General features: G+C 46.6%; 2 protein-coding genes across 9 annotated transcripts in view; both read right to left on the minus strand.

Moving 5' to 3' along the window:
- Positions 1 to 15,553, minus strand: part of Pi3K21B (phosphatidylinositol 3-kinase regulatory subunit alpha) — a 34,966-nt gene extending 19,413 nt beyond the window's left edge. The window contains exons 1-4 of one of the 5 annotated variants that reach the window (XM_089541628.1): positions 15,300 to 15,553; positions 11,848 to 11,972; positions 9,222 to 9,465; positions 6,546 to 6,623 (exon numbers count right to left, since the gene is read on the minus strand). In XM_089541628.1, the coding sequence (XP_089397754.1) occupies positions 6,546 to 6,623; positions 9,222 to 9,465; positions 11,848 to 11,883 (358 nt within the window). In that variant the 5' untranslated portion in view covers positions 11,884 to 11,972; positions 15,300 to 15,553. The remainder of the gene's footprint in view (positions 1 to 6,545; positions 6,624 to 9,221; positions 9,466 to 11,847; positions 11,973 to 15,299) is intronic. The other 4 variants (XM_089541647.1, XM_089541642.1, XM_089541635.1 and 1 more) reach the window with 4 other exon arrangements.
- Positions 15,554 to 23,672: 8,119 nt separating this feature from the next.
- Positions 23,673 to 25,324, minus strand: part of LOC149365288 (calcium homeostasis endoplasmic reticulum protein-like) — a 59,299-nt gene continuing 57,647 nt past the window's right edge. For all 4 annotated transcript variants that reach the window (XM_089541785.1, XM_089541791.1, XM_089541779.1 and 1 more), the window contains one exon: positions 23,673 to 23,941. In XM_089541785.1, coding sequence (XP_089397911.1) covers positions 23,742 to 23,941 — 200 coding nt within the window. In that variant the 3' untranslated portion in view covers positions 23,673 to 23,741. The remainder of the gene's footprint in view (positions 23,942 to 25,324) is intronic.

Below are 25,324 nucleotides of genomic sequence, written 5' to 3' on the forward strand. Positions count from 1 at the left end.
GAACTTATTTCGCCACGGCACGAGCGATTGGCCCGCTCAAAAAAATTACCTTCTCTGTTACGTTGTTCAAGTATGCGTCTATATATATCCACGCCTGACCGGAGAGTTGATAAATGCACGAAATCAGCTTCTAATTTTGATCAGAGACAACAAAGGCTGTGGTCCCTATCTTAATTTAAACGCAAATCACCTCGAAAGCTTTGTCAAAAATCAGCGCAGAAAGCGAAAGCTGCGCACTGATCTGCGTGCTGACACATGATGCCTCGCATGGCGTTTTGTGTTACTAAAACGTTGCGACGGAGTAAAAAAATAGAAAAGCGAAAAGCTGGAACGCACCTAGTTCTGGCACGCATCGTAGTGTCTTTTCAAAGTGGAGAGGGTAGCGCAACACTCCATCGGCATTTTTACTTTTCAAACGAAGCGCAGCCGTTTTAACCCAACGCTGGGCAGCGGTTTCGTTTTCTGTACCGAACCAACAAGGAGGACTTAGTTCTCGGAGCGCCGAGAGATGGTGCTGGGCATTTCGCATATCATCTATTGAGATATACAAAATCTAATTATATTTTTGAAAACAGGAAGACAGAGAGCGTATTGATGGGAAAGGCAGAGAGGGTTGAGTGAAAATCTGACCTGCTACTCAGCACTGGGGAACGGGAAGAGGAGAAAAAAGAGGGTCACGATGGGGGATGATGATGATGATGGGAGGAGGCAGAAAAAAAAAAAAGAAAAGGCACACTTGCCAGCATTACAAACGCAAGTCAAGGCCCGTATCGCTTGAGAAGCGTGTGAGCGAAAACAGGAAGAAACAAATCTACACACCTAACTTCATTACGATATCTTTAATAACCTGCGTCTCCCCTTATTAAGCCAGAGCTTACGAGCAACGCTCTCCCCTACGCCTAAAAATTTATTAAAGGTCTAACAGTCGATTTCAACATTCCCTGGACTCCAATCTTGAAGCTACTCAAAGTTAAGCATTCAAAGCATGGATTGAATTTGCAGTGGACAGAATGGTTCAATTGCAGACGAAACACAAAGGTTGCACATGTGCTTCTGCACATGATTTGATGCATAGTTTCTCAGCTCTTCTGAACTGTTGCAAAATACAGCAGAATCTTGATCACCCAAGCCTCATGGGGTCACGAAAAACATTCATACCATCAGAAATTTGTGTCATCCAAAACGAACAAAATTGATATAGGCAGGACATATGCAGACCTGTTTTCGGCTGATGAGGTTTACTTATGGCTGCGCACTGTATACGCAATGCCTTGTGACCTTGATTGTACCTAGAGATTAGAAAAACGCTAACATTATCTAAATTCATAAGAAAGGAGAAATCAAAGACTTGAAGAATTGCAGACCGATCAGCTTATTGTCTGTTGCCTACAAGGTATTTACTAAGGTAATCGCTAATAGGGTCAGGACAACCTTGGACTTCAATCAGCCAAATTATCAGGCAGGCTTTCGTAAAGGATACTCGACAATAGGCCATATTCACACTATCAATCAGGTGATAGAGAAATGCACAGAATATAACCAGCCCCTTTATATAGCGTTCATTGATTACGAGAAAGCATTCAACTCAGTAGAAACCTCAGCAGTCATGCAGGAATTGCGGAATCAGGGTGTAGAAGAGTGTTATGTGAAAATATTGGAAGATATTTATAACAATTGCACAGCTACCATAGTTCTCCATAAAGTCAGCAATAAAATTCCAATAAGGAAAGGTGTCCGGCAGGGAGACATGATCTCGCCTGTGCTTTTCATTGCCTGTTTACAGGATGTATTCCGGGGCCTGAAATGGGAACAGTTCGGGATAATAGTTGATGGAGAATACCTAAATAATCTGCAATTCGCTGATGACATTGCCTTGCTAAGTCACTCGGGACATGAACTGCAAAGCATGATAAATGAATTAGACAGGCAGAGCAGAACGGTGGGGCTAAAAATTAACATGCAGAAAACCAGAGTAATATTCAACAGCCTAGCAAGAGAACAGCAGTTCGCAATTGATGGCGCTGTGCTGGAAGTAGTAAGAGAATATGTCTATTTAGAGCAGGTAGTGACAGGTGGTCCGGATCATGAGATGGAAATAACTAGAAGAATAAGAATGGGGTGGAGCGCATATGGCAAGTTCTCTCAGATCATGAATGGCAGTTTACCAACATCCCTCAAGAGAAAAGTATGCAACAGCTGTATCTTACCGGTACCCACCTATGGGGCAGAAACGTGGAGGCTAACAAAGAGATAGATAGATACAGAGAGAGGGAAAGGCAGCTAACAAAGAGGGTTCAGCTTAAGTTAAGGACAACGCAGCGAGCTATGGAAAGAAAAATGATAGGTGTAACGTTAAGAGACTGCAAGCGGGCGAAGTGGGTGAGAGAACAAACGAAGGTTAATGACATCCTAGTTGAAATCAAGAGGAAGAAGTGGGCTTGAGCAGGGCATGTAATGCGAAGGCAAGATAACCGCTGGTCCTTAAGGGTAGCAGAGTGGATTGCAAGAGAAGGCAAGCGTAGCAGGGGGCGGCAGAAAGTTAGATGGGCGGATGAGATCAAGAAATTTGTGGGGATATGGTGGCAGCAACTGGCAAAGGACAGGGTTAATTGGAGAGACATGGGAGAGGCTTTTACCCTGCAGTGGGCGCAGTCAGGCTGATGATGACGATGATGATGATGCGCTCGGGTGGACGTCAATGAGTAATTACTCCCTTATTACAAATCTACTCCACCTTGGGGGATTCCCCTAAACATTTGGTCAACGATGATGATGATGCGCACTACCACAGTCTCGCGGCGTTAGAGCTGTGTTGGTCACGCGGTGCTGCTTAATGCTCGTAGTGCGTACCCAGCATCGGCAATGTAAGGGCAGTAAGTATTTGGCGCTCGACGCTCACGTGTTCATGTTATCCGCAGTTGGGCAGAGGATTGTTCGTAACACACGAATTTCTGCGCACTGCACACAATGCACTCTGTCAAAGGCCTGGGCATTTTATGAATTCAAATCATTCCGAAATTCACATCAACCAGGATCATTACCACTGAGATTCAACTGTACCTGAAGAAGCTGAAACTACTGCCAAATGAACTGTACTGAGTGCCACAAACAAATAACAACCAAGCCTAGCAGTATTTTGTCTGCAGAAAAGTGGTTACTTCGGCATGTCGTACTACTGTTAATTTCAGAAGTGTGAAATTCCGGGCGAGTTTGTTATTTATGTTCTAGCATGTAACAAAGTGTATGTGTGTGTGCCTTCTCCTGGTCCTGTGTCTTGGTTTTCGCAGGCTTTTTTGTTATAACTGTTACATTCACTCTTGGTGCATCATTAAGTAAGGCTGAAGGTTACTCTGTTACCCTAATACATCAGCAGTTATTTGTTCTACGCATTACTACTTTTTCCTAGACTTCCGGTAGAAACATTTGCACGAGTGTGTTCCCTATTCTGCACCCAGTTCCTTGCCTCTCAACGTTAATCCTTCATTTTCTTTTGTGTATGCCACTGAGATGTCTTCCACTATATTTCAGGTTTTTTATTAGCCTTCAATTTTGGCCCCATGGGCAAGTACCGTGTTTACACGATTGTAAGTCGACTCGAATGTAAATCGACCCCCCCCCCCCCCCCCTATTGCATGTCAGGAAACAAATGAAGAAGGGCATGCCCGTGGACACATCCCAAAGTGAAAATGTAGCAGTCATTGGACTACTTGTCCACACTTGCGGCATCGTCCTCATTAGCACTGCCGCTGTTATCACTGCTGCGGTCCCACAGCACGTCGTTGTCCAGTGAAATCCCGCACTTCGCAAGCAATCACACTATGACATCACATGGAACAGCTGAAAATTTTTCCTCGCTGCAGCCGCCACACCATTATCATCCATTCATTATCATCCATCAGTCTTAATGTAGTGCTGTCATAAAACGGCAGTCATAAAATGCGTCAAACAGAGCCATAGAGAAACTATGCATGAGCGGTGTCGGCTCTTCCGTCACCTACCGACACTCCCCAGAAGTGCCATTACGAGTGGCAGTGCCATCACGATTACAACAGCAGCCCTTCCATCAACTATCGACCCAGCCTTGGGTGCCGAGTGCGCAGTTGAAAGTAAAAAGAAAAAAAGAAAAATCCTTCTGAACAAGCACACAGAAAGCCGAATACTACTGGGTAGATCCGCAGAGCAAAAATAAAATTGCAGCCATGCAGTAGAATCCCTGATATCTCATTTTTCTTGCCTTATTTAAGGTGCCATGCTTTGGTTTCAATTGCAAGTCAACATCCCAATTTCGAATTTTCAGATTTTAAAAGATAGGTTGACTTACAATCGTGTAAATACAGTACCAGCGGAAGCCAGTCCAAGAGTTTCTCTGACTTTGTTATGAATAGAAAAGTAGCATTTCTTCGCCAGCCTTTGAGCATTAGAAATGCAGTTTTTTACATTGTAAAGTTGTGGGGACATTGCCTCGCTCGACCCCTGTGGTTTGCTTCCCCGCGATGCGTCTTCGCTAGTTACCTTAACTGACAAGGGAGCGCGCTGGCGTCGCAACGACTTGAGCGCCACGGCAGCGTGATTGCTGCGTGCAGGCAGGGGGGGGGGGAGACAAAGCTCTCTTCGGCTCGGGATTTCGGCGTGCGCTGACATTCAGGCGCGGCGCTCCACTCTCCGCAAGCAGTGAAAGGCCTCGTGGTGGGAACATTATCCCGCCAGCTCGTCCCGTCCAGACTCGGAGTTCCTCCCTTTCCCTAGTGTGGGCGAACGTTGTGGGGACGCCTTCGTCCCCTGCGTTCACTTTCCCGCACTGCACCCCACTGTTGTTAGCTGCCCCCGAAAAGCACTCCCTTTAGTTTGGTTACTCTAGCTAACAGGGGAGGGCGCTCGCGTCGCAGCGACAGCAGCGCCACGGATGGCGTGTTTGGCCGCTCGCGCACGGGGGAAGGCGAGGTCTCTTCTTCTGCTCGGCATCGGGAAGCGTGTTGGACGTTCACGCGCAAAGCTCCGCTCTGTGCCGCGGGCGTCCTCGTGTGGAAACTTGTTCCCCTCAGCTCGTCCCGTCGGGCCTCGGATCTTCCCTTTGCCCTACCGTGGGCGAACGTTCGCTCGTAGCCGTGCTGGTGAGTCGGACATCCTAGATTTCTCAGTGTATTTTGTTGATAGCTGGCGTTATTGTTGCTATAGCAATAAATGCCTTGTTTGTGTCAGCCAGTGTGTCGTTCCTTTGTTCCCGCAGAGCAAGGCCCGCCGTGGTCGGCGTGCGCTCAGTAGCGTACGCGACCACGGGGTGGGGTAAGCGCGGTTTTGAACTGTGTCAGCCGCGCTTAAACGGGGAATACGTGTTTATCTCCCCCATTATAAACCCCACAACGTTCACTTGTAATTGTGCTGGTGAGTTGGACATCCTGGATTCCTTACCGTATTCTGTAGCTAGCTGGCGTTATTGTTGTTGTAGCAATAAATACCTGTTTGTGTCAGTCAGGGTGGTCGGCATGTGCTTGGTAGTGTACGCGATCGTGGGGTAGGGTCCGGCGGTTTTGATCTGTTCTAGCCGCGATTAACCGCGGAAGAACATACTTATCTCCCCCCTAACCCTATGCAAACCCCACAAAGTGCACACATCAATGACAAAAAGGAGAACACACACCGTAAAGCCTTGTCAACTCAAACTTGCATATCCAGAAATATTGGCCAAGTCGGAAGTTTTTCACAGTTTCAGTAAGTACCATACTTTCATCACTTCTCATCTCACAGGGCATCCGTGACAAAATTCAAATATCTCAGAATCTTGACTGCGAGAACTTAAAGAAAGGGGCCACCAGGGCAGCTCTTTTCATGGACTGCAGGTTGGGCAGTGATCGAACGATCAAGTCAAGCTAGCACGCCATAATACATGCCCTCGTTGCATCTGTGTGTTTTGCAAAATTCTAGCACCAGCATGCATTGCCTCCACTGCCAGCCATAAAGAAATAAATATTTTTAGCAGAGACCAGGAAACAGTTTGTTTCCCAGGGCAGGGTGGCAGCCACTGCTACCACCATGCTATCAATGTTATTTTGTGGTCAAATCTCGCATGCCCTGCTCTGTTGCCCGAGTCTCTGGCACTGCCATTCCACTTCATGGGACTCCATTTATTACAATTAAGTGTTGAGTATGTATAATGGATTTTGCGTTCCAAATAAACTTACTTTCCTTAATCAAGCCTCCAATCAGATAAAAACTTTTCTGTTTTTACCAGCAGTAAAGGTTTACTGTACACTGTTCACTAGATCATCTTTCAAGGACTTTGTTCTCAGCAAAGGACACACACTTGATGGCTATGCTCGGCACGAAAGCAGAACAATGCTGCTCCATGAAGAAGGCAGAACACGGTTTCACCAATCTTCCAGCTGCCTGTCGTGCTTTCAAGGCACACTATAAGCATCAAGCTAAATGAATGCGAACTCTGCGTACAAAATGCGCGGCACATGTTTTCAAGTGCAAAGAAGATACTACGGGGACCTGCGGCAAAACACTTCTCAGCAGACAAGAGGAAAAGTGTAGCAGCTACTCACAGTGTCTGCAAAGTACTGGCGTCACCAGGAACAGGTCCTGCATCACGTGTGCGGCTTCGGCAGGTGGGCTGCATGACACTGCAAAAACATGACACAAGCCGCTGGAGCATACCCATGCAACAACCCCAGGGCAACGAGCTGAAGCAACAGCTGCACCAATCGCTCCCTGACTGCTCAGTGGGTCAGCAGGTGAATCAACATTTGAGGCACAGCATAGTGACTAGCACAAACAGAGAAAAACCAGTAGTCTTTCATGTTACTGTAAAGTCCCGACAGAACGCCCTCACCTGAAATGTCTACCACCTTCTGGAACAAAATATCCAGTTTACTAAAAGACCCTAAACGTCGCCCAACCAACGACTTCAAAAGCCTGGGAAGCTCCCTTCGTAAAAACATCTGATGACCCCAATGACCTATGCGCGAAAAGGTGCAGGTCAGGTTTCTACCAGAAAAAAGATGGGAAGAAAAAAGATGGGATGGGAATGGAAGTAGCCAGTCGTAGCTGCTCAGCGACAAGCAGACCTGAAAACTGCTCAAGAACTGGTATCCAGGGACAGAGACCTCGTGTAGTGCCCAAGCAAGACGACCAAGGTGGTGGATATTTCGATGTCCTGTCTTCTTTCACTGGAACGGAAGTGGCCCCAAAACTCTTTCACTGCTTCCAAATATGTGTCTATCACAATCAACTCTGTTAATGCACAACGATCATTCAGCAATGATGAAGATCTAGCATGAAACAAGTAGCATTCTTTAACAGGAAAACATTTCTTGATGCAGACTTACAACAGCCACCCTCAATTTTAGAAGAGGGATCTTTGCAGCATGCAAGGCATGTGCTCAAAATATATAAGCTTGCATGTTTTTTCATGCGTCCTATGCTTCCTGCGAAATTTCTTACATTCTTTCTTCAGCATTAGTGGAATTTAGAATTGTCCATCACAGAAAGTTAGGGGCCTTAGTGATAGGAGATGGAAAATGCTCATCAGCAGTGTACATGATAGCAGATCTACGGAAGCAAAGCCTTCTTCAGATAATTAAGACCACAGGAGAGGGAGACTGCGCACGGAGGAATCAGGAACGATATACTGCAGGCACTCTGCACGAAGAGCTCCTGACAGCGCAAGCTAGGCATGCAAGTACAAGTGGCACACAGTTCAAATCAACAGAGGCAAAGCTGTTCACACATGGCACTCTATGCAAAGCAGTGTGACTGTGGCATTTTGTTTCTCACTGAAACACACCCCTCAAAGACCAACGCAGTTATTTTTCATGCCAAAAATAAGTTAGTTACAACTGAACAAGATATCTGCTGCAAAGGCCAAATTATTGAGATTGTTGAAGAAATCAAGATACTTGGCATAATATTTAATTCTCATCTTATGTGGGACTCTCACAAAGATAACCTCTGCAAAAACCTTTCAACAGTTACAGGGGCATTATCATGTTGCTGTTCATTTCTACCAACAAAAATAAAACTACAAGTCTACAATGCCTTGTTTGCCTCCTACACATTAATTATTGTAGGAGGCAAACAAGGCATTGTAGACTTGTAGTTTTATTTTTGAGGATCAACCAACCAACCAACCATTAATTATTGCAATTTAGTTTGGTTGACATCACAAAGAAATGTCCAGAGGATATACGTATTGCAGAAAAAAAATATTTGTAACATCGCCAATATAGATTTCCTGTCGCAAACAACACAATATTTTTAGTCCTACAATATAATTAGCATCAAACGTGCTTACAAGTTCCGTGTCCTGCGATCATTTTATTTAGCAATGGATTCTTTCAGGCAGTTCCTTATGTCGTTAGCCTGTTTAAAACTCAATAAAAACACTCATACACGGAACACTGATATATGGTTCATACCTCGTTTCCACACAAATTATAAAGTGCGAACACTTCAGCATAATCTTCCAGTCATCCTAAATAAATACAAACACATAACCAATCCTACACTGAAACAGTTACTTGACCAATTCTTGTCCACATAGCTGCACCTTTCTTTACAAAAGATATCAGACGTGCACAAGTGTACTCATTTTAGCTATAATTATATAATGTAGGTTTCGAGATTGTGTGTATTATGTGTTGCCTTTTTTTTCCTCGAAATGTTATGTTAACTGTTTGGTGGAGAGTTTGCTCATGCTACTTATTGCTCAGCCTTAAGGTCTTTTATGTTTGTATGGTACATAATTGTTTTCTAAAACATTATGTGTATATTTCCTTTGAAGTTATAATCGATACTTCATCAATACTGTTTGTTGTAGAACTGGTGTGAACCTTTAAAATGTAGTTCTTGCTGATGTATATTTCGTTACTTTGCTATTATCCATGTTTATAGTCATAAATTGTGTGTAAAACATACTTTATTTTTCTTTAATACTCTGCATCATCAGGTCATCACCTACTGCCCCGTTGGTTTTGTAGGCCTTTGTCAAGCTGTCAGGAACAGCTTTTTGCCTATAAACCCGGCACAATCTTTCTGGAGAATAAAACTGAATTGAATTGACATATATCAAACTGTACAGTTGATGAATTTGTTAAAGGCAAACAAACAATCAAGGTAAGGCAGACATGCCACAAAGGCAACCAGAGGTAAAGCATCACTCTTGCCAATGTGGCAGTGCCTACGCTTTGTTGCAAGCAGGCAGGTGGTGGAAATAAGCTCACACAACACTATTCCACCTTTTGGTTCCCCACCCTGCTCGGAGTAGCCACTGTCGTCCAGGCCCGCGGGGCGTGCGTACGCAGCTGGCAGGTAGCCCTTTGCACCGCTGCGGAGGCTGCAGCCGAGCAGCCAGCCCGGCTGGGTCTGCTGCTGCTGGGGCAGGATGCGCAGCCGCTCGCCAGCCACCACCGACAGCTCGTCCGGGTGGCACGCCTGGTAGGGGTACAGGGCCACCCAGGTCTCCATCTGCACACACCACCACAGTCCACAACACACTGCTGCTCAGACTGAAAAGGCTTTCTTTTGAATATAACATCTCTAGGCTCCATTGCATTGCAGAGACATTCAAGCCCAGCAGGCGACACCTACTGAGCGCTCTTCACATCTGCGATGGGAACTGCCGCAAAAAGAGTTGTGATAGGCGAATAAAAGCGATGAGAATGCCAGTGTGTGCCCAAGCTAACAAGCAGAGAGGCATAAGAAAGTCATTAAAGGGACTATGCAATGAATTAAAAGTCACTTGTAAATGTTTTCAATGCTTAGAAATGATGCTAAGAAGCATTCACACCAAGTATGGGTCTTCGGAACTGAGCCGGCAATTTATTATGAATTTTAAAAAACCGTGTTTTTTAAAATTCGCGGGCCGATTGGTGTCTTTGTAGTGACCGACTTTGAAACCAAAATCGGGACAATAGACGTCACTAGTCCCGTGACGTCGGCAGGCCACCACACGTTGTCATTCGCTGGAGCCACGGCAGCCATGACGTCACGGGCACGCTTCTGGTAGCCATGAAAATCATTTGCTCGAGCCGCCGTGCGACCCCCTCGGCCCCTCGGGCAAGCGCGAGCCAGGGCATTGCCTTCACGCATATGTTTTCAATTTACCTCTGCCGCCTCTTTTTGTCAGGAGTTCGGAAACCACTCGCAGTGCCTTTGTCGCAGTGACAAGCAAAGAAATCCGACGTGCGCCGCGATCCACGAAGGCGAAGAGAGAGCGGAGAGACGCGGCCGACGCTGCTGATGGGGTGCTGGGTGAGGTTGGGTGCGACAACCGGAAGTCGCAAACCGAACGTCAGCGAATGACGTATTCATGGGCGGGGCCCAGTCCCAGAGCTGTTTTCTTTATTTTTTCTTGGTGCTCCGCACGTACGAGCTGAAGGGGGAGAAGAGAAGTGTGATCTTTAATCGCCTATAACTTCGTTGTTATTGATGCTAGCTCAAAAATTCTTGCGCTGGGGTGACGAGTGATGGAATGCCTATCTCTCGTCGTCTTTACGTAATTGCAATTAATTTACTGCATAGTCCCTTTAAGGAAAGCTGAGGTCATCTGGCCAACAGCTGAAATGCTGGGAAAAATGCCACGAAGGCTAATATCACTGGAGAGAAAAATTGTTTGGCTATACATAGAAAAGATCAACATCTTGGCAAATAATTCCCAACACACTACTTCTCAGCCAAAAAAACATGAATGATATGAAGAAGTTGCAAGACATAAATATGGAGAGCTAAAGTTGAACACCAACATGCACAGTGCAGAGGTGCTTTGCTAAGCTGGTCCCCTCTAAAATGAGATATTCATGACATTTGAAAGTTTCCATTTAGCCTGTAAGGTTTCAGTAGTAACGCTGTTGATTTGCACTCTTAACATTCTAAAAGAAAACTAACAAAAGCCATAACCCAGTGTGCCACACAAAACAATTACAGCATGGAGCTACAAGCAGTTGGTAGACGAGGAAGCTAAAGCTCTTCTCTATGGCATGAGGAGGCAGTGCTGCCTGATGCATGGGAACCCACAGTTTAAAATCTTGAAAGCTTGCCAGGCTTCTGGTGTTACTGCGATATGGACAGCCCAAGTCCTTCAAATTGCCCAGAGCCGTCACCATACAGGCCAGGAACCTAGTGGCTCCTCAAGTTGTACACATAAATAAGTTTATAAATTCTTTTTTTCCTGGATCACATTTCAAAAACATGAGCTGGCTTAAAAGAAATGGGTGGTCAACCTAACAGCCTCCTACCCAGCAGTATTCTTTATATTTGCACATCCATTTCATTTTTGCTAATACACTGCAATGTTCGGTCAGTTCCCCTGCAAAGAAATCAATCCTACCTCTTCACAGGCCATAGTACTGGCAAAGAAATGCAAGCATGAATGAATGAAACATGCAACAGCTTCAAATCAGGATTTAAAAGTGTGGCTCTACTCATGCATTACAGGTGCTGAAAACAAACACTGCCTACTCGACACTTGAATAAGCCCAGTATAAATAAAATGAATGTGACAGAATAAAAGGGCACTCCACGCTTGCCCAATGAGACATGACCTGACCGTTTGCTTCTGCGATAGACTAGCAGTCCCAGATGCATACCCAGGCATCAGAGTCTGCATGCTTTGAACCACCAAGCAATGTGAACACCAAGTAAGCATGGCTTGCTCTACGTGTAACTGCGTGCTTTCTCGAGATCAACTACACCAGAATTAACTAAACTGACTAACTTGGTTAATTAACTGATTAAATTCACTCTGGGACCCCTATCTGCTAAGAGCAAAAATGAAACAATTGTGTTTCTTGTAAGAGCTAGCAGCAGCGGAAGCGCGCTCCCAACAGACAACACACAACTTCAGCTCACCGCCGCATCCGGGCACCCGCGACAGGCACTGGACATGCCGTGCTTGCCACTGCGGTGCCTCCTCCCTTGCTGGTGCTGTACGTGATTGCGTCAGGTGTGGTTCAGCTGGCTGTGGCTTCACCCAACTGCAAAATATCAACCCACAGGTTGACCAGAAGTTCAACGGGACAATCTTCAGCAAGCCAAATAACATTTCACACCATGCCATGAATGAAAGCCTGCAAGTCTGCACAGACGAAAGGTTTGGTTTGGTTTATTGGTTCAACGTCCCAAAGCGACTCAGGCTATGAGGGACGCCGCAGTGAAGGGCTCCGGAAATTTTGACCACCTGGGGTTCTTTAACGTGCACTGACATCGCACAGTACACGGGTTTTTAGAATCTCGCCTCCATCGAAATTCAGCTGCCGCGGCTGGGATCGAACCCGTGTCTTTTGGGCCAGCAGCCGAGCGCCATAACCACTGAGCCACCGCGGAGCCTTTTAAAGTCTATGAAATACAAGTAGTAGAGAGAAAGAATATTAGCAACTAAAAGCACCAGACAGTATAAAATAAAAGACCCGACCTTCTTCACCTTAGGTTTAAGTAGGAAGGTTTGTCAGCAAATCTAGCTACTGACTCGGCCCACAACTAATTAAATTCTTTCTTTATATTTTGTGCATGGCACAAAACATGGGACACTCAGTTGGAGCTATTCCATCTTGAACAAATAAATAGCAGCGCAAGGAGACGAGGACTAGACGAGACAACAAGGACGCGCTGAACTTCCAACTTTTATTTCCAACGAATCGTGCCAACATATATGCACTCTGAACAATCCAGCGTCATCCTCAGTGCATGCGCATATATGTCAGCTCTTTATCAGAAAGAGTGATAGAAGCGGAGCTAACACATGCTTCTCCCCGATTATAAATCAACTCCGATTCAATGATTTCGCCGCTACACGTTGATTATTCTTTTTTCTAATGACGGTGCTAGTAAGATCTGGGGAACATTCTTCACACGTAAGGCAGTGGGCGGCCAGAAGGCCTTCAAAATCTTTTCCTTTAAGGGCATTATCTACGTTTTTGGCATGTTCCCTCAACCTGTCATTCACGCATCTCCCAGTTTAGCCGACATAAGTTTTACCATAGTTTAACGGAATTTCATATACTACGCCTTCTGCGCATTCAACAAAGGGCCGCCGATGCCTCTTTCCGCGGTTCTTTTGCTTCGCTGTCTCGCGATCAGTCATCTTGCACAGCTTTGACAGCTTGTGAGGAGCAGAGAAGACGACTTTCACGTCGTACCGCTGCGCTACTTTTTTCAGGTTGTGTGACAGCTTGTGAATGTAAGGTATCACAGCTACCTTTTGCCTACGCTGCGCGTGGGCGTCACACTTGCGTCAGTGCGCAACTTTTTGAGTAGGCCTTCAGCAAACGAAATGAGAAGGTGCTGCGGATAACCGGCACTGCTCAGCCTATCGGCTTTATGGTTGAACGCTTCTGCGGCGAGATGCGGGCAACTTTTGCTAAGGGCGCTTTTAAAGCAGGAGGTGGTGATGGCTCGCTTAACGAGCTTTGAGTGTGCAGAGTTGAATGGCAGAAGCGGTTTTTTGGCGCGCGGATCATAGCCCCAGCAGACACCATCATCTTTAAAGTGAAGCCTGATATCTAAAAACCTAATTTGGCGTAGTATAAGAAATTCCGTTAAACTGTGGTAAAACTTATGTCGGCCAAACTGGGAGATGCGTGAATGACAAGTTGAGGGAACATGCCAAAAACGTAGATAATGCCCTTAAAGGAAAAGATTTTGAAGGCCTTCTGGCCGCCCACTGCCTTACGTGTGAAGAATGTTCCCCAGATCTTACTAGCACCGTCATTAGAAAAAAGAATAATCAACGTGTAACATGCGAAATCATTGAATCGGAGTTGATTTATAATCGGGGAGAAGCATGTGTTAGCTCCGCTTCTATCACTCTTTCTGATAAAGAGCTGACATATATGCGCATGCACTGAGGATGACGCTGGATTGTTCAGAGTGCATATATGTTCGCACGATTCGTTGGAAATAAAAGTTGGAAGTTCAGCGCCGTCCTTGTTGTCTCGTCTAGTCCTCGTCTCCTTGTGATGCTATTTATTTGTTCAAGACATGTACCAACACGCCCAATTTTCCATGTTAGTCAATTCCATCTTGTTTATTGAAACTATTCTGAATGCATTAGAAACTGTCATTGACAAAAGTAACCAAGCAATAAGCTTTGTTTCTTAGCTGTGTAGCGCAACACTTACAGCACCCCTTAAGCTCTTAATCAGTGTAAGGTAAGGAGAGCCCCCTGTTTTAATCTTTCGAGACTTCATGGTAAGGGCTCCACTAAGAGGCTGAGATGCAAACCCCATTGCTTTGTTACTTCTGACAAAGGCGGTGCTCATAAATTATGCAGTTCATGCTGTTTTCAGCGCAAAGTTTTGGAACTTTCCTATTCTTCTTTTTTTTTTCTCACACACAAGACCAGCAGTTGTACCTCTACATGCGATTAGACCAAATATAAACGCTGTTGTTCCGACATTTAGACACAGGGCATCTATTTAAGTCACTTGAATGCTTCTGCACATGCATTCCTGCAAAAATACTTTCGTAAATGCCTGAGAGAGGTTTATAATGGTCATCATTTGTATGTGCCACAGCAAATGCCAATATGCTCCTCCAGTTGACCTTAAACTGATTGAAGAGCTTCACAACAACACATCTGGGCTCAAAGCAAACACCATGTGCCCTCTGAGAGCAGGAGGCAGCCCATTCCGGACCTCTAAGTGCATGACAAGCAATGCTTCGGGAACATCCGGCGCGCATCTCGACATGAAGTCCACAATAGCTATGCACGTCAGCGGCGTTGTGTAATGGTCGCCTTCTGTTAGTCTTTCCAAGTCCACATTGACAGGTTTCCGACGTTGCATATCCACGGATGTAGCCGCGCATGCTAAATAAAGCTAGCATCAGAGTTCTTCTGAAAAAAAAAAAAATAGTAGAACAGTGCATGGAAGTACCTCTGCACTTTCATCACGTGCGTCGATGCCTTCAGCAGTATTACGAATTCGGCGCGCCCACCTGCACCAGCTGATCACAGTTACAAGCCCAGTCGACGAAGCTGCAAGACGGCGCTACGATGGTCCTAACGCTGCCAAAGGAAACAGCATTCCAACGCTAGCGGGGACTGCCTGCTAGGTCGTGTACAAACCTACGCGAATCGGGTTGGCCATGCGTAGCGCACCGGCGTTAACCGCGGTGCACACCCGGTTGGCTCCAGGTTGGACAGGACACTGGACGATACGAACTTTCCAATGAGGCGAACGGTACAAGGCGTGCAGACACCGTGCGTCCGGGATGACAGGGGTGGCTACCGGTGAATACACTTGTCGCCTTCCCAACGCAGCGATCCAGAATCAACACACGTACGATCCCTTCGCAATGCTCACCTCGGACATAACGGATGTGTGTTGTTCACGCACCACTCGATGTTAGGGGTCTTCCCTGCGTCCTGAATGGGCCAACTACGGTATCGCGCAAGCAAGCATGCTACCATCACTACCATGCAACAATTACAAATCGTGCATTTTAAATTTTCGTAGAGGGGGCGCTCGAGTATATTAACTTTTGCGGCGCTCGGGCTCGGGGCGCCACTAGCGCCGTATTTCCCGTATCAGCCTTCATGCCTTTATGATAGTCGATGCATTCCCATTCCCATGTGCATTCCCCTCCGCTATGCCTCCGCTTCCGCGCTATCCGCGCCAAGCCCGTTTACATCGAGAATCCGCACGGTGGGGCTAGCTTACTGCCGTTAGACACTGGTGAAATTAAAGCTTGTGGAAAATAGGAATGAGAATAATAGAGCTGTTTTTTTTTTTTAAGCATAGAGTTTCTTACTATTACCTAGAGGGAAAGCTGGCACCACATTTATGAGAGTTTGCGAGGAGCCCCCTCAAGACCACCTACCGACTGCAGAACAACTACTTTTGATCAAAAAATAATGCAAAAATGAACGCTGTTCGATAATAAAGAATGCGTAACATTCAATACCTTGTCTAATGATTGCAACAAACGAGCAGAAAAGCATGTAAATGCAAAGCTACAAAAACTAATATTTCAAGCTTAACAAGCATACTTTTAAAAATAAATACGTTTTTTTAAAAAATGTTGTTGTTTAAACATTTTAAACGGTTTTTAATGGCATTTTAGAAAAGAAAGCCCTTTTATTGACGCTATAACGCTATGTGCTGTCGCGGTTTCGCTACTATGGGCGGGGCTAAAGCATTGATCTCATGGATTGATCTCATGATTAATCTCCACTAGGGGAGATCAGTGGTAGTGGGCTAAAGCTAGGGTCCCTAGAAATACTTTCTAGGGACCCTACTAAAGCTATGACGTGAGCGCTGCATGCATGCTGCAAGGTGCTGCTGGATAGATGAATAGAAGATAAGAGCGCCCTTTTTGAAACGAGGTGGTGGCAGTTGTCATCAAGCTGGGCTTTTTTAAAATTTTTTAACTGTGTTGTCAATTGTTATTAAAATTTGCCATTTTCTTTAAATTCGGTTTTCTACACTTCTAACCTTATGTCACTTCTCTGCTTTTGAGACACCGATCTTCCCTCGCTTTTTGTTAACTTCCACTACAGTGGCTACAGTACTTCCACCGCAGATTTATTTACATGACCATTGTTATCGCTAAACAGGAAGTGTGTCTGTGCCTGCATCGACATTCGGATGTCGCTTCGAAACCAAACCAGCGCGGCTTACCTAAACTATAGACGCTACTTCGCGTTTAGGTAAGCCGCGTTCGTTCGGTTTTGTATCGTACAGGGCCATCTACGTTGTCTGCGATTTCATTTCCTAAGGTTGCCAGTCTGACTCGTGGGTGGACCGCCACAACGCTGCCGTCGTGCAGGCAGACTGACTTGACAGATTTGCGAGGTTGCGCTGCAACCGCTCGCGGAATTCACCGTCAGAAAATGGCGTTGTGCGTTTTAAATGCCCGTCTTCCTTTTGTAGCGATAGCTACACTACTGTAGCTAAGCTAGCCGCTTCGCCTCTTCAGCATGGTCACGCTTTCGCCGTGATCGCACGTCGCAACGACCTTGAGCCGCTGCCAAGCAACCGCCGCTGTGGACACCCCACAGGAAGGGGGGAAGTGGGAGTGAAAGAGAAAGAGGCGTCGTGATGAAGAAAATGAAAATTGTATTTGAGGAAAGGAAATTATGCGGTAACTGTCTCGCATATCTCTGTGGACACCCGTTTGCAGAGGAAGTGGGACTGAAAGAAGAGGGGCCGTAATGAAGAAAATGAATTTGAAAGGAAATCACGCAGTAACTGTGAATCCACCCTTGGCCCTATCGATGCCAAGGCTTAATTACTTTCGGAAATACGGTTTTGTGCCTAAGGGCAGAAGTTCAGTCGATGGTGGTGAACTTTATTATTGCTGCACAGAGGAGGATCCCTCTCATGGAGCCCCTTGAAGTGTCCGTCTTGGTCGGAGCCCTCAGTCCAGGGTCCCGTTGGCCGCTGCTATCCGGCCGTCACGATCAGCCGTCGCTGGTCGCGGTCGGCTTCGTGCCGCATTCCTTCATGCGCATGTTCATGGGTCTATGGTTTAACAGCACTGATATCGCACAGAACATTGGCCTCTCTAGAATTTCGTCTCCATCGAAATTCGGCCGCCGCGGCCGGGATCGAACCGTCTTTCGGGCCAGCAGCCGAGCGCCGTAACCACTAAGCCACCGAGGCGGGTTTTCAGGGTAGTTCGCAGCTAGGGCACTTGTCTGGGTACTATGTGGGAAAGAATAAGAGCTTGTGGTAGATGTTTGCATCGCGTCTCGAGGATGAAGTTCTCTTCCATGCAGGTTCCTCACGTGCACGCGGATTTTGCGTTTGCACCAGCGTCAGACAAGAGCATCCAACTGGCACTAATTTCGTGGGCCCAGGAAGCTCGACCCCACCTGGGGGCCACACCAAGCCCACCTGCCCTAAATCCCGCCTATCTATGGCAATAAAGTTGTTTCTCTCTTTCAGGTCCGGGCAGGTGTCCGATTCACGCTGTTGCCCAGTCGGGCGGGGGGGTCAGGTTCGGTCAGGAGGGTCAGCTGGGCGCGGGCGATGGCCAGGGCCAGCTTGCGTCCCTTGGGATTTTCCGTCGCCTAGCCTCACGGAGGGTGCGCCGCGTTGAAGTCGCCCACGTGCACGACGAGGAGCGAGTTTTGTGGTGGTTTGGCTAGCTCGAGCGTGTTTTGAAACAGCTCTTCGAACGTCTCCTTTTTTTGCCTTCCTTGGAAAGACTGTATAGACACACACCTTGCTTACAAATTGGTTTTTGAGGAAAGGAAATCGTATCTGTCTCACATATCTCGTTGGACACCTGAACCGCGCCGTAAAGTGGGGGGTGAAAGAAGAAAGAGGTGCTGTAGTGGAGGTCTCTGGAATAACTCTAGGGATCTTTAACGTGCACTGACATCACACAGCACACGGGCACCTTCCCAAGTGAAATTGGCCAATGGTTGGGGACTCGCCGGCCTCGAGTTGGTAGCCAATGTGCTCGGCCTTCTTAGCTCGGGCCAGCGTCGGGCAACGGCTGGCCAACTGCTCTGCCGGCCTATGATTGGCAGAAGGCAAACAACCGACCGCTGGCAAACGCCTGGCAATAGTTGGCTGCCGACGCTGGCCACCAACCACTTCAAACGCTTAATGTCTTGATCATAAGTGTAACAGCCGGCACTATTAAGATTTTAAAGATTTTTCTAATAGAAGGTATTTGCAATGTAGTCCACTCATTTGCATTTCTCGTTTCATCACAGGATATGAAATAATAATGCTTTCACTAGCTCAGCAGGGTCTTAGATTTGGAGCAAATAAAATCATGAAAATTCTTCGTTCTGTGGATGTGTGCTCAGCATGTTGATGTTGCTTGACTTTTTCTGGTTCGTACAGTGTTTCTGTAACTTCATTTGCGTGTAGCATATCTGCTTTACGCATTGGCCTTCGTGACAGCATGATATTAGGCATTGGACCAAACGACTACTCCAGTGTGATAAGCTGCAGCCCTTTCTTTTTCATGTCTAAATTACAGGCTTTGCGAATACTTTGTACAGCTGTCGTTCTAGCGTACCCACTCTCTAGTATAAAAGGTAATTTATCATTAGGCCGTCGTAGGGCTGAGAATGGCCCGGCGTCGGCAAGTGCTGATCGGCTCGTGTAAGGCCAATGTCAATCCCTAACTACGGCCAGAGCTGGTTTGCCGAGCTCGGGCCATGGACGGCCTAGTTGGCGGCCAGCGAAACGCAAAATGGGGGTTTTCGGCAGGCAGTTGAGACTGCATGGGAAAAGAAGGCTGCCCATAACATGGAAGCAAAAGTTTTCACAGCAGTTTCCTGACTCTAAAACCAAAGTACATGAAGGACATCCTAGGGCTTGACCTAAAAATAGCACAGCGGTACTAAAGAACTGAGCTGGGCTGGGGTAGGACAGAAGACCTACATAAAGAACTTCCTCACAAACAGGACAGCAAGTATAAATTTTCAGGAAACCCAATCGGATGAAATACAACTGGGAAGCAAGGGTACCCCACAAGCAGCAGTGCTGTCACCCCTCCTCTTCAGCATGGCCGTAAGAGAACTGATAAACTAAAAAGCGTAGGAAACCTGAATTTGATATTCAGTATGTATGCAGACGACATTATAATCTCTGGATAAATCAGGGCAGCGACGCGGAGATAGAACAAGCTCTTCAGGCAGAGGATGTTGCGATCGCGTTAACTTGCATCGGATCAAATGCCAAATACATTATAAGCGACAGTAAAACTGCAATCCGAAATTTCAGAAGAGGGAGGGTCTCCCCTCTCATACCAAAATTTTAAGACAAAGAAAAATGGACAGGCCAATTAACATAATCTGAACCCCCCCCACAAACACCATCTTTTTTTTTCTTGAGTGTCGGCTTCGTTTTCAGTGGACTTTTACTGGCATTGGTGGTGGTGGCGGTGACCTAGGCCTAACTGTGCGCCACAGTCTCAGCGCCAGTGTCGAAACGCCAGTGCTTGGCGACGCCTCCGCCAGCTCCCGTTGTGGATGCAGCTACTTAAATGTCACAGGCGCAAATTAATGCTTCAATCCAGCGTCCCGGGGAACGAGATGAATCAACCACGGGTGGTCGAAATTATACGGAGCCCGAGTTGAGTCTTGCTGACTGGGCCTTAAGTTCACCCCTGTATATCGGAGTCACACTGAGGTACAGTTGCCCATCTACAAATACTTGGCAATGAAGTCCCCCCCCCCCCCCCCCCCCCACCCCTCCACCCCATCCATAAAACCAAATTAAACTGGCTTTTGAGGAAAGGAAATGGTGAAGTAAGATGAATATAGGATAGGGCAAGTTGGTGTCACATTCTTAATTAAAAGACTAGCGCAACAAAACTAGGACAAAGACAGAGAAGGAGACAGGAGGAGCGCTAAACATCAACTGAAGGTTTACTAGAACAAACAGGTACTTAAAAACACTTCAGTGGCACATGCGCACACTGGGTTACAAACAGCTCAAACTAATCAAGAAGTGGCAAACTGTTTCGAAGATACATGGTTTCTTTCCTGGTCAGGGCAAGTGACGTTGTGCTGACACACTTGTCACCTTCCCTGTTAATGTCCTAGTTTTGTTGCGCTAGTCTTTTAATTAACTATGACAAACCAACTAGCCCAGCTTTCCGCCTTGATGGTGTCACATCTCAGTGGGCACTGGCCATAAGGGAAGGAAGGTGGGAGTGAAACAAGAAATAGGTGTGTAGTGGTGGGCTTCGAAATAATTACGAATGCCTGGGATCCCCTGGGATCTAACGTGCGCATACATTGTACAGCAAACGCAGACGCCTTTGTGTTTTGCCTCCACCAAAATTTGTTTTTTGAGGAATGGTAATTACAGTATGTCTCGCATCTCGGTGGACATCTGAACCGTGCCCTAAGGAATAAAGGATAGGCAGTGAGAGAAGAAAGGGGTGCCGTAGTGGAGGTCTCCGGAATAATTTCGACCACCTGGAGTGGGGATCTTTAGGTGCACTGACATCGCACAGCACCCAGGCACCTTCTGCGTTCCACTTCCAACGAAATGCAGCTGCTGCAGCTGGGTTAGAACCCGAGACCTCCGGCTCATTAGCCGAGCGCCCTAAGCACTGATCAACAGCGTGTGTGGGTAACCTTATGGAGAGATGGCTAGGGATCGCCTCTCTCCACACATGGAGGCTAACAATATGTTTGGGTTCCGACCGCATATGTCTGCACAGGACGTCCTGCTACCATTACACTGCGACATAATACTACCCACTGCCATGCGCCACAACGACAAAGTCAACCTCGACGATCTTAAGGAGGCCTTTGACAACGTCCATCATGGCAGCATCCTGGACACTTGAATACCACCGATTGTAGGAAAAAGGCATTCGCCTATGTACGCTCTCGAGGCGCCAGGCCCTCCTCAGGATCGTGGACAACGAATACGGACCATACACAATGGGCACATGGAGTTCCCTCAAGGGGGGCGGTCTTGTCAACACTTCTTTTCAACATTGCCATGATGTGGCTTCCACACCAATTGGCCCGGGTGGAAGGCATCTATCATGCGCTCCACGCGTCCGCATTGATGGCTACGCTATGACTGTGGTCTTCAATGTGCTCCCGCGAAGTCGGAACTTCTGCACATCAGAGCCAATCCTAAAGACAACATGAGTTTGTGAATCTCTCTGATGGAAGGCCCTATTAGAGAGGTCGAGCAGCACTGCCTACAGGCTCAGCCCGGAATCCACTATTGCCAAACATGGCCAAACTCAAGCATAGGCGAACACGTCAGACATACGATCCATCACATTTCAAACAAATGCACTGGGTTGTGGTGTAGGGACGCACTATGGCTGGCCCATAAATTTGTTTTTGAGGAAAGGAAATGGCACAGTATCTGCCTACATACCTCATGGGACTAAGGGAAGGGGAGAAGGTGGGAGTGAAAGAAAAAAGAAAAAGGTGCTGTAGTGGAGGTCTCCCAAATAATTTCAACCATTGATATCCCACAGCACACTGGTGCCTTTTGTGTTCCGCCTCCATTGAAACACGGGCGCCGCGGTGGGACCCAGGTACTCCGGGCTTTAACCCCTGAGCCACCCCGGTGAAGGTGCTATGTTTAGCCCCCAGCTCACTGGCGTTGGGAGGTAAAGTGGGCGAGAAAGTGGCAATGCTGGACTCACTGAGCCACCAGTGGTGTTAGTGGATGCAGGGCTTTGAGATGAACCCGTTGATCATACACTCTTCACAATTCGAAGCAGGAATTCGGTAATATTGGGAGTTATTGGCAGGGCCCATGGAACGTGCGAATCCCAATTTGGAGCAGTGGGAGGCCATTCTGCACAGCGAGGACCCCGACGAACAACGAGGACTGCTTCGCAGGGCTCACGCTGCGGCACAGGCCAGACGGCTGCCGGAATAGGCCGACCACCCAAGGCTCCGGTTTTGCCATTCTTTAAATGAAGTTTTCAATCAATCAATGGGACTTGTCTATTTCCTTCGACGAAGATTGATCAAGGACCACATAACAGCATGCAACACGCTCTTAAATAACAAACTTCAAAACTCCTAGAAGCAGGCGGAGGTGCTAAGAGAGGGAGGAAGCACCGGCACACGCGTTAAGCGGTCTCTCCGTCCCCCTGTGTTCTTGTGAAGGCTCGAAACGTCTCGAACATCTGTCCACGCTCACTGCCTTGCCAAGGTTGCAGAGAGTCGTTTCCTTCGTCCTGTCGTTTGCGCTAAGATGAATGTGAGGTGACTGGATCTAGCCAGCGCAAGAGAGGGTGAAGCACAGCAGTCTACGGGGAGAGGGTGATACCCTGTATACAGCACTGTCGACAGGAATCTGTCGACTTGAGCGAGCCGAAATGGACATAAATAATGTGCACGCCTGCTTTGAGAATCCGAGCATGCACTGAAAATTCAACACACAGTTCATGCCAATGGATGAACCACTAAAGCATGTGCCGTTCCCCAAAGCCCCCGCCCTCATCGAGAATGTTGATTTACACTACATAGCGTAAACAATGGGTAATTTCCTTTCCAAACTCCTCACAGCTCTTTCACTTCTTTTTCAATGGCCCACATTGCCTTTCCACAATCGTAGCTCTTCTTGTCTTCTCGCTTTAGCTGCTCAGGTCGTCTGGGGAAGTTGGCCTTTCACAGCTCACGAGCCTGGAAGCTATCTCTTAGAGCATAGAAAAACTAAATCACACCATATTCATACCTTGGCTCCGAAAATAATGCAAGGTGTGTTCTGAAGGAGGCAAATTCAGAATACGGCACTTGAGGCATTGTTTTTGCTTTGTGTTAATAACCTCCATGTATTTACATGCACCTATAGTGGCACAAAAAGTGTGCTTTTTTTTATGTCTAAGAGGAATGTATTTATTTGGCTTTATTTTTAAACGCAAGCGAGAGATGGCACTACATAAACTAGCCAGGCATGCAAAGTCGTTTTTAAAGAGGCCTGCCCCTCAAAAATTATTTAATTATGTCAGCCCTGCTTTGTACACAATTGCAACACAGTTCATTTTGCCTCAGTCACAATCTACACTGAAGGACCACCATAGGAGCAACAGTCCAGCCTCACACTGTGTGATACATGGGGGCAACGTGGGAGGGGTAAAAATTAAAAAGACAACTCATCGAGCAACACAATGAGGATAGGGGTAAGGGGCGTTCATCTAGATGGAAGACACAACAACAATGATGATTCGTGGCAAACTTGACTGCCAGGTATAAAGAAATGAGACGACGAATGTGATGTGGGTGCGTTAACGCAATAATGACATGATTGGGAGGTGACACAGGTGCTGCTGCTGCTGCTGCTGCTTCATTTGGTGACGACATCCTCCGTCCGCGCTTTCATCCTATTGATGAATGCCTGACCCTTGCTTTTGCGGAAGTTCTCATATGGGTCATGTAGGCTGATGCCGACGCCCTTGTAGAGGTCTTGGCGGTCCCGGACATCACCCGGGTGGATGGGGTCCTGAATGCCCTGCTCAGCAGCCCCAAGACCGGCACCTCCCCACCCTGGGAAGAAGGGCACAGTATGATTCAGCAAGAGGAAATGCTAACAGGGCAGTGCGAAGGAGCATTAGAGGCTTAGGTTACATACCAATAACCATGTACTGACAGCTGTGTGTGTGCACGAAAGGGCAAGAAAGGCAACAGCACAAGCCGCAGCAGTGAAGGGGGTTCTAAAGGAAAGAAAGGCCTGAATGGAGGGTTACAACAGCTTGTGCTTTGGTGGACCAGGAGATTATAAAGAAATGAAAAGTTTCAGTCCCAAAATCAAAACAAGCTGTACTGTGCAGCTTGGTCTTGTGATTCCCGGTGCTACATGATTTTTCTTTAATGAACTAAACAAGCTCAGCAAACAAAATTTGCAGAAAGGGTAGCGGTCATAAATGCCCCAAGTTACACTAATATACTACTGACTACATCACAAGCAGTCAGCACTTCGAGATTAATGAAACTCTTTAACCCATATCGTTCGAAGGTTCAGAAATTTGAAAAAATTACAATATTTTTAGATAGAAAATGCTTAATTCACTTCAGAATTTAGAATCATCCTTTTATTCGTGAAAATATTTCCCAACACCGACTTTTGAGCCATTCCACAATTAGGATATGAGGAAAATGCACTGCCTGTTTGATGTGGTAAAGCTTTACACATTTGATATTGACTTTAAAATTGCATTTCTCAACTCGCGTGGTGGTTTTCTAATGATAATGCAAAAAGTTATTGTTTTTCTTGTACAATCACAAGGTAGTCGATGGGGTCAAATCTGAAAAATGCATCCACAAAAGACTGGCAGATCTTTCCAAGCACACACAATGCAACACAACCACTGCACACGAAAAATTGAGGCCCTCTTGAACCAACGCTAGCGGGCACAAGCTTTTACACAATAAACTTTTAGAGTTACTGCGCAGAAAAGTGGTGTCTTACATGTAGGATGCGAGGCATATAGGGGCTAAATGAGACTTAAGGAAATGCTACATGTGGTGGAGAGGAAAACAGGAGACAGAAAGGAGCGATAGGTTACAAGGAGGCCGAGCACTTTCCTGTTTTAACCAAGAAACACTGATAAATGTCCGCCGGTAAAAAAGTCAAGGAATCGGTTAAAACCGAAAAGCTTTGGCAGTTTTTCACCAATAAATAATCCCCCTCATTTGCCTTTAATTGAGCAGGAACGCTGAGGAGACAGTCAGAACAGCAACATCGATATTTTAAACCCTTATCTACTAGAATATTGCTCCAATGTTCATTTCCTCTTTCTGAAGAGCACATAAACGCAGGCAGCACACTTGATTCAGGGGCAGTTTTTGTCATTAGTGCAAAACTTACATTAGTACACCAAGTACAGAGAAGAAACCTCGGATTTAGACGAACGCACAGGCAAAAGCAGT

The sequence above is a fragment of the Amblyomma mixtum genome, chromosome 1 (genome assembly GCF_055824585.1).
Source record: "Amblyomma mixtum isolate Tamu chromosome 1, ASM5582458v1, whole genome shotgun sequence".
Lineage (NCBI taxonomy): Eukaryota > Metazoa > Arthropoda > Arachnida > Ixodida > Ixodidae > Amblyomma > Amblyomma mixtum.